We start from the raw sequence: 10020 nt of genomic DNA, 5'->3' as shown, positions 1-10020 counted from the left end.
GTAATGACTGGAAAATGAAACAAACTCACTTCATCTCCTGTTAGTTACACTAAGCACGCAGCCCGTTGAGTAGGTTGATGGCCCACATGTGCTTCCGTGTGTTCCCAATTCTACATGCTCATCTACACCAAATATATATATATATATATTCTTCTGTGATAAGTATTTTTGTGCACAGTCCGCCTACTAATGTAGATCAAAGCTTTGCCCCATATTATATATATATATATATATCATCCGATTTTGTTAATGCCTTTGCATATGCAGATATTCCAGATAAATTATTTTGCTTTTGTTTACTGGAAATAGTGGAATGTAGATGTATTCATCTGAATTTTGTTTTCAACCTTTTAAGCGAAACTAAAATAGGTGGGAGGAGCGGAGGTTGGGAACACATGCCTTGTACTGCACGGACACCAAGAGAACCGCTGCATCGCACTACCTCGGGCACCTGTATAGGCAACAGGTTGCAATTTCATGACTGATGGTTCGATGACTGAACTCCTGCACACAGCGGTTTACCACCCACATACACTCGGGGTCCCTAATGGGATTTAGCTCCAAATCGGTCGTTCCCGAATTCTCTAGAAAGACTCCGAGCTTAGTATGATGTAAATGCCCCTATTCACAAAGACCAGTATGCAAAATATACTTGTTTGGTTTGCATACCAAGTTGACATCTGATTAAGTGCAATGAGACAATATCATTTCCCACGTGGCTACTGGTTTCAGAGCACAAATCAAACCGCTGTAACACCCAACTAATGCATTCCTGTCGAGACAGAAATTCGAAAAACCACTTCGAGCTGGTCACTTCAAATTTTTGGAAACGGTCAAAGTCCACCCAGAGTAGACTGGCCTCAAAAGAAAACACTTTCACCTTGTGCCTTCAGATGGTTCCTCCTCAGTTTTTCGCTCTGCATAGACCACTTGGAGTGCTCTTGAGAAGTGTTTTTTTCCAAGGATGGTTCCGCCAGAAGAACATAATTTTGTGTGGAAAGAAGCAGACTTTGATCTCTACACAAAAAAGCCCTATTTGTTATGGTAGGCCTATTCAGCGACATACCATGGTTCAGAAGAGAACGACACTACTGGACAGGAAGCAGGTCACTATGTGACTGCAACAATCGCCCGTGACGTATCGTGTCCGCACCAAGTGGCGCAGCACTCCATCTAGCCGCGTGTACGTTTTGACCAGATTGCCTGTTGGTCGTCTGTTACTTCACTGTTGATGCGAGTATATGTGCCTTAGCTATGCCTCAGCCCATTGTCTTAAGAATGCGTTTTCTCTGTACCCAGCCAGGTGTTCTGAGATTTGGGTCAACGGGATGGCTGCACAATTGATTTCATAACTATTTTAGCGGTAGTGTTGGCTTCAGCTTGTTCACAAAACAGTAACGGAATCTATTAAGTAGAACACATAAGAGTAGAGCAGTAGCAATCTGCTTTAATGCAGAAAACGAAGTAGAATGTTCATTCTGGAATAGCTAGAAAAAAATCACTCATCCAGATCCATACACTCGACATTTAGAACCCTCAACGCAGGCTTGAAGAGAAAAGCTCTGCTTGACATCAGCCAACGGCACTCAGATCACAAATCATAATAAACAAGCTGGTAGCTTTACGCTCTGAAAATCCTCATGTGATGACTTATGAATTACCCTACATCCCCACGTATCGACCTGATTTTACACAGGGCGAGCTACGGTCGCTTGCAATCAGCAACCTATGGAAATTCGTGCAGACATTTTCCGGCCTAAACTGCCGAGAATAATCCTTAAAATGTTGTGCAATGAAAGTTCAATCAGCTACAGCCATAACCACCAAAAAACCAAAAAAAAATATCGTTTCGTCAAATATCGCCAGTCGTTTTGCATCTAGGGATAGATGAAATGCCTGAGTGTGGATCTCTCCAAACGGAAGGTGCTGCGACTGACAGAGGACAGTTGGACCGAAAGCAGATGGTTATGCGAATGCAAACTAGTGCGTAAAGTACCATATTTTCAATTACTTGTGCTGTGGAGCAACCAATCACGTGTACCTATTGATCATTTTACCTGTTGGATATTATCTAATTAATTATTGATCCATAATAAAGTCGTACCGTATGATCCTCTGGATAGTTTACAGGCGAGTGACCTCTTCATTCATTGAAACAATTTAACAGTCGTTTACTATCCACGTAAAAATTCCATTTTATTCTAAAGTTCTAAAAAAAGAGGGATCTCCCAAATCTGCTGTCAGATCACTTCTCATTGATACTTCAGCGAGCTTGTTCCCTATGTCACTTAGTCTACTGACTAAGCAGTACTCAGCGTAATACATACTGCTGGACAATGAGGGCAATAACATTTTTCAGAATGAAAAACCGAGCAGAGTCCAAAAGAGTGCTCTTTGTGAACTAAAATCAGTGGTGCGATTCCCAAGCGAGAGGGCCCTAACACCTAATTCCTCATAGTAACACCTTGGAGGGGTATGATAATCCTGGAAAATAGAGATCGAGTTTATTTATCTTGACTGATGATATAATGGTTTCATTGCATAGAGAACACCCCGAAGATTGGCTGAAAATTATCGAATCTGACAGCTGGTTTACTTTTGGAAATAACGTCGAAGAACTAACTGCCTTTGGTCGCTGATCGCTGGCGAGCGGAGTTTCTACAGAGGAAGCGACTGTACATGGCATTTGTGGCTTTCAGAATGGATAATTTCGCTATCCATGTCGGTGGCATTAAAAGGTTGGTATGATACACACCCGCAAATTGGAGTGCCGCTTGCAGTTACATCCTTAGCGGGGCCCTTCCTAGGGACTGTATCATTATCATTACTTGCCGTAAAGTTAATGCAGTTGAATAGGTTGAATTCGATGACCGCTCGATTTCGGGGTTTATACGGAAGCGCAGTTTGCTAGATCAGACAGTGCTGTTTATGGTTCAGTTGTTCTCTGATCTGCACTATTTTTGATCATGAATTTAGACGTAGATATCAGGTAAATATATTCATCGATGAGTCCCAATAATGACAAAACAAGCGACAGATTGCTTTTCCAGGGCTGATCACTTCTATTCAAGGCTCCGCGCAACATGATTCGCGATCCGGTTCGTTCTCTGTGAAGCATGACCGCTGCCCGTCCAAGTATTTATCTCGTCTCCCTGTACTTTAGATGTGAGCCACCCTATAGCCAAGGCTGTACGTGCCATACATTAACCCCGAACCTAAGAGGTCTGTGAAACGTCCGTACAATTGGCATCTTTGGATCGACAAGAATACACAATATGACATTCTCTTTTCCTTTCTTCCTTGATGTTTACGAAGTACGACCGAGTACAAAGGCACAAATAAACCGAATCAGTGTCCGTAATTTCTCAGTTGTGGTTGGTCATTGTAGGCCAGTCTATGCAGCCTAAGCGGAAAGTTTTCAGCAATACGTAGGGAATCAGCCCGTATTTGCATTCATACCTCCAGAGCTATAACCTATCTGCCTGCACCGCTCAGGCCCCAAAATAACACAATGTACAAGCAAGATCTCTTTGGAACTAACCAGTCCAAATCTCCAACCAACTGCATGGGACAAAGTACGAGTGAATGAACTTTTGATACCCACTTAAGGATCAAAAATAGCATAACAATCAACCGAACATTTAATTAACCGGAATTTCCTTTATAGTCCTTGTCATTTACGTCGATCAGCGCTCAGTTGCCTTTGAACGTATTAGTTTTGCAAACAAAACTATTTTCATTTTTTTGCAGATATCATTTTGGCTTACTGTGATCAGCAGTGTCAACTCAAAAAGGTCCCACAGGGGTCCGAACAACGGCATGATTCGTAGACAGAACCGCAGGCGGTTTATCATCAGTGTGGTGAAGTTTACGGTAAACACTCTTTTGTGTAGTAAGGGGATCATCCCTAACCCATTTCATAGGCTGTTTCGATAAGTGTGAGTGACTAAAATCGATGTACTGGCGTGGAATCGCTCAGAAGCGCTCATCACACAATAGTAATTTGCTGAGTAACCCACCTACCAACTCGTGTACGGAGTCGAGTAGTCTTGTCTTTAGTCATTTGAATTTATCAGCACTGGTAGCCCTATAAGTTAGCATTTAAGCACCTCAGTATGCTACCAGCCTATCTTTCCTAATCGTACGCTGAGGTTTAGATGGACAGTGTTCAGCTATTCTCACAGCAGCAAAAAGAATGGATTATTGGTTCGGATAAGCAGAAAAGCGGCCGATGATGTTAGACTTCATAATTCAGTGTTGATGATCAAATTGTATCGTATCAATGACTGATGCGTAAAAGTTCACGCATCTGCTTCGGAGAACAAGTGGAATTGCCCCGAGTGTTCCACTTATTGTGAAGTCCGGTTATGGAGCAGTTCAATCCTCGACACGACAAAGATCGATCCCTAATATGGATTTTTCAGTTTACCAAATGAAGACATTTAGTTCTATGGTGAAATATGGCTAAGTGTAGTTAAAATATGCCTATAGTAAAAAACTTGTGTAGTTTGCTGAATAAGTCTGCCAGCTAGTCCAAAAGCACTGCTTCACTACATAGGAACCGCGGTTAAATCAGAGTAGTTTCTGCGGCCATTTTGAAAAAGTTCAGGAGTGTCTACTCAGCTACACGAGATGGCTCAGCTGTCCAGACGCTAGACTAGGCCCCGGAGGGTTCGTGCTCCAGGCCCAATCCTGGGAAACCCGATATTATGTCAAACCTCGTCCTTATTTTAAGTTACACGGTGGTCATGCATCGGAAGATTTCCACAGATGGAGGACCATTGTTTATCGTACATATTATTACTCATCAACACGTGACCCACCAGAATACGAGTGTCAAAGCAAACTGTGGGTGCGTGGTCAAAAAAGTGATGGACTAAATCACCACAACTTTTGCTACACAGTCTATGGAGAGATAGCAACAACAGCGTTCCTCATATGCTACAATTTTGGCGTAGACCAACACGGAACTTTTGAGCACTGTGATGATGTCGTGGCCTGACATTACGTGTCAGGTCATCTGCTGCTTAGAGTCTCGCAATCAATCACGACGCACTTCCTGTTTGGCTCAATTTTCCTGGTAGGTAATGAGAAATGGTTGGGAAAAACGATGTACTGGTAACCAGAAAGGTGTCAAAAAGCTTATTCATCACCTTCATTTGAAAAATGCAAACACGGCTGAATTTCCCACATACTACCAACTTCATTGACCACGCGCTGCGTGAAAATGAGAACCTCAATTGTCAGTTTGTTTCGCTCTCTCCAAAACAACTGAATTCTAGGGTTTTGGTAAATTCGAAAGGCTAAGGTTCCATATCGATTGTTGCTACCAGGCTAAATTGTACAATGAGTGAAATAGTCTATCCTGTCGATGTCTCTCAGTTTAGATGCCAATGCACTGTGCTAATTCCATGCTACTGACTGATCGGAGCAAACCGTAATGTGCTGGTTGTCCGTCCAACCTAGATGCCGTTTGTGCAATCGATTGGTGTTCATTTGGGCAAAGTCGGGCAATCTATCGGTTAGAATAGCTCACAAACTCAGGATACGTAAGTCGTTTTGCTGAGCTCACAAGCCCTGGGAACTATAGGGCTAAAAATATAACTAAGCAGTGCCACCAGCTTAACACAGGTGCTACGACCTACGGCAACGGCGAAGACCGCGTGAAATCAGTCGGCTGATAAAGGGAGGCAGGAGCCATACATTCCAGTGTCGATTGTATAGACAGGTGACCGACGTGTGTGGGTGAGTTTGCTACGGGTCTTTAGTTCTTGTGCCCTGTTAGCCCGTAAAGCCTCTTGCTTTTTTTAGTAGAGACCACATCGGCGCCCAGTGTCGATTGTGTAGACAGGTGGCCGACGTGTGTGGGTGAGTTTGCTACGGGTCTTTAGTTCTTGTGCCCTGTTAGCCCGTAAAGCCTCTTGCTTTTTTTAGTAGAGACCAACATCGGTGCCCCTCCCTAAAAAACAGGAGCACTGCACCGATGCGCCATGTTGCACACACAACTCACACGGACCCGTGTGGCAGGCTATCTAACTGCAACCGATTCACTGTTGCAATACCTGCTAAAATTCCATCGACCGATGACGAAGTCTGTCTGGATCGCGTGCAGCTGTAAGCGGACATCAGAAACACAGGTAAGAATCGGAAGCCTCACCCAATCAACTTCGATGTGCTGGAGGGATGCCAAACAATCGAAACGGCTGTGTGCGTCACAAAACAAGACTGATGCAGTCAGCCGTAGGTTGGACTCATGACGCTAAAAACGGAACTCTTGCGACAGCGCCTAACCGGTTTTAGTTGGTACGGGCGACCGGAGACAGATAGTGGTGCCATTTGGGTAACCGTTAGAAGGAATCCCACGTAAATTGTGAGCCAGATTGTTTCCCCGGCTTGCACCAAAACACAGGTTCATTTTAATGCCCATCGATCAGAGTCGACACATGCATCAGACTCGTCCATGATTGGACAATTCGCTACAGCAAATGATTGGTTGATTTTCCTGTTGATTTGCACACTCAAATGAGATATTCTTGCGGGACAGGAAGTTCCCAACTGTGTTTGGTTCCACCTAAGCGGTATTGCAGCCAGCAGTAGAAGGTGCCATTACAGCAGCGCGATTCCGACGGCAGCGACTGCGTTGGTTCAATATAACTGTCGATACGACGCAACCAGTAACAGAAAGACATGTTCAGGAACTTGTGGCGAAATATCAGTTTACCAGTAGGACAGAGAGCACGAAGCAGGCTACAAATTCGAAATGAGTTCGCGGAAAACATCGCAGCGGTGTAACAATCACAAGCAAGATCATACAAGATGACTGATATTTTAACTGAGTATGACAGGATCATTCAAATAACTTTTGGAAAAACGTTGGCTAGTTTATCTAGAAGTATGCTCGCTGAATGCTGGAGGATACTCTGAACAAGTACTTGACTAAAATCATGTCACAAAACAAGACTGATGCAGTCAGCCGTAGGTTGGACTCATGACGCTAAAAACGGAACTCTTGCGACAGCGCCTAACCGGTTTTAGTTGGTACGGGCGACCGGAGACAGATAGTGGTGCCATTTGGGTAACCGTTAGAAGGAATCCCACGTAAATTGTGAGCCAGATTGTTTCCCCGGCTTGCACCAAAACACAGGTTCATTTTAATGCCCATCGATCAGAGTCGACACATGCATCAGACTCGTCCATGATTGGACAACTCGCTATAGCAAACGATTGGTTGATTTTCCTGTTGATTTGCACACTCAAATGAGATATTCTTGCGGGACAGGAAGTTCCCAACTGTGTTTGGTTCCACCTAAACGGTATTGCAGCCAGCAGTAGAAGGTGCCATTACAGCAGCGCGATTCCGACGGCAGCGACTGCGTTGGTTCAATATAACTGTCGATACGACGCAACCAGTAACAGAAAGACATGTTCAGGAACTTGTGGCGAAATATCAGTTTACCAGTAGGACAGAGAGCACGAAGCAGGCTACAAATTCGAAATGAGTTCGCGGAAAACATCGCAGTGGTGTAACAATCATAAGCAAGATCATACAAGATGACTGATATTTTAATTGAGTATGACAGGATCATTCAAATAACTTTTGAAAAAACGTTGGCTAGTTTATCTAGAAGTATGCTCGCTGAATGCTGGATACTCTGAACAAGTACTTCACTAAGATCATACAAGTACAGCGTCGTACATCTTATTAGCGAATTACCCTTTTTTTACCACGGATTTCAGGAAAAATAGTCTCAAAGAAGTGTTTTGCCGCAATATTGTCATCATCTAATGAAACTGATTGGTAAAGCTAGTTGTGCATTGTAGTGGGTGAATTAGTACTTTCACAATGAGGTAGGGTGGTTCCTAAGGTGTTCCTGCGTGGTTACCGGATGTAATGGGTTGGGAAAATTTCTGCTTGCTTGTTGATAGCATGAACCCTATTGACTAAACATCTCCGGGGACAAGATGGCCCAAGTGGTTAGAGCGCGTATTTACTGATCGGAAGGTCCGTGGTTTGAACCTGACCTCTGCCTCTCGACTTACACTGTCTAGGCTTGGGCAACCCGGCAGTATCCCAGCCCTCGTGCTTCCCTCGGGTGGCATGGCAGATAGGCACTGAAATGTTGCTACAGCTGAACGAAATGAAAAGAACTTGTGTCCAGCTAAAGAGGTGAACCCAAAGAATACGGTCTAGAGTGTTGAGTGATGACAATGAATGTGAGCTGAACTGTCCATACATTTTGGTTCTCTAACATAATATGCAGTGGACGAAATCACAGCGGAAGACATCCTGTTGTTTGAATTGACGTAATTCACGTTTACGTAAGCTGTCAAAAATTTCGAAAATTTTCTTGTGGACATATATTCAGCATACTGATAACGAATGCAGTTTACTGCGAAAGTTTTCCTTGTCGAAAATTGTCTATCCAACACTATGAATTCATTTCCTCCACCCACGAATGTGCCGAGTTTGATTCACCCCGAAAAATGTCGCATACACCTCATACACTGCACGAGACTTAGGCCAATAACATGCGGTTGAGTGGTATCCTATATTGGTTCTCCCTGTCAACGATTAGTTGGATCACTGGACCTTGGGCACAGCTAAAGCAGCACTCGCCTTGAGTGTAACCGGATGTGCCGCTACTGTCTGTGAATCCAATGGAAACCCCGATGGAATAGAATCGTCGAGTAAACTTGCAAAGGCCTGAGTACGGAGGTCTTACAATAAGCACCAGCACCTTACTGAATAATGAGATACTGGTTTCATCAGTAATCTTCTCTACTATTCAATGCCATTCAACTACAACTGCTGGGAGGAGAATCCTTTCGGCTGTGATAGAAGAAAAGCGGTATGGTATTGATTTCGGAATCTGGTCGTCAGTTCGGTACCTAAGGTAACTGTTAAAGTAGGGATAAGACTGGAACAAACAGCTGAGACTGGTCACTAAATAAAAAAACAGAAGCACTGACAACTGGTTGCCACTGAAGCAGTGGTCTAGAGGGTCGTGGAGCGATTGGGTCGACCGATCCCTATTTTAACCATTCAGTATGCAATGATCTGACCAATAGACCCTGAAAAAACTAATAGTTGTCATTTTGTGTTCTAGTTGTTGAAAGTATGGTTTTATTCAAGCACTTTCGCTCTTGCGAATTAGGACAAGCTTATCCCCGTATTGCTCTTCAGCGCCTCGCGGCTAATACAGCATCGGAGCAATGGTTCTTAGCAAGAATATTCTGCTCATACAGGTTTGTTCGTTATTTGACGCCATATCCGTTGACAGTCGAGTAGGTGAACTGTAGTTATAGATGCTCATAACCTAATGAAGAGACCATATTAATCTTTAGGTGAAGATAGTCCAAATTTAAGCGCTCATCGCGTAAGCATGTTTTGGCAGAGTAGTTTAGTTCTCCGACCAATGATGACTCGAATCCACTCAGAAGAACAAGTACACATTGCTGGAATAGCTTGAGAAGGGCGCCATTTTTTGCTGGGTCTGTTTCAACTGCATTTGCAATCTGATGTTAGGGAGAAAAGAGCTTCTTGGTTGCATAAGGCTACTGAGGAGAATGTTGGCGGCGCAGATGGTCGTTGGTTTGTTCGCTGAGCTTGGAAATTGCTCAGCATTATATTGAAGGTTTCCAAGCGCTGTATAATTAATGCCAAACATGTAGCTAATTATCAACTACTGATGAAACAGTGCTCCATGAATCTAGTCCTTCCTCTCATATTAGGCTGTATCCGATGACCTCCACAGTGATATCGCTAATATCCCAGCCTGTCTTAGCGCAATTCTTTTGTACTGTTCTACAGGAAAACTCGTTTTGTATGATTATAACTTACATGAGAGATCATCAACAAAAATTTAACACTTCATTGAAGTACATTTCTCAAAATGCTCGCCAGCATTTTGTTTGCACATCCGTCTATAACAACGGATCATTGCTTTTGTCCAAAGTTGCCTGAGTCATCTTTTTACATCCGGTTTATGATATTCGATGGTCTATTCCTGGGATATGCTG

General features: G+C 43.5%; 1 protein-coding gene across 1 annotated transcript in view; it reads left to right on the top strand.

Annotated features, from left to right (window-relative positions):
• T265_04758 (hypothetical protein) overlaps positions 1-10020 on the top strand; it is a gene marked incomplete at both ends in the record, with an annotated part of 77342 nt that overhangs the window by 14433 nt on the left and 52889 nt on the right. Inside the window, one exon of the mRNA XM_009169583.1 lies at positions 3751-3873. Coding sequence (XP_009167847.1) covers positions 3751-3873 — 123 coding nt within the window. The remainder of the gene's footprint in view (positions 1-3750; positions 3874-10020) is intronic.

The sequence above is a fragment of the Opisthorchis viverrini genome, assembly GCF_000715545.1.
Source record: "Opisthorchis viverrini unplaced genomic scaffold opera_v5_82, whole genome shotgun sequence".
Lineage (NCBI taxonomy): Eukaryota > Metazoa > Platyhelminthes > Trematoda > Opisthorchiida > Opisthorchiidae > Opisthorchis > Opisthorchis viverrini.
Note: the sequence above shows the minus strand (reverse complement) of the source record. Positions and strands in the feature narration are given on the sequence as shown.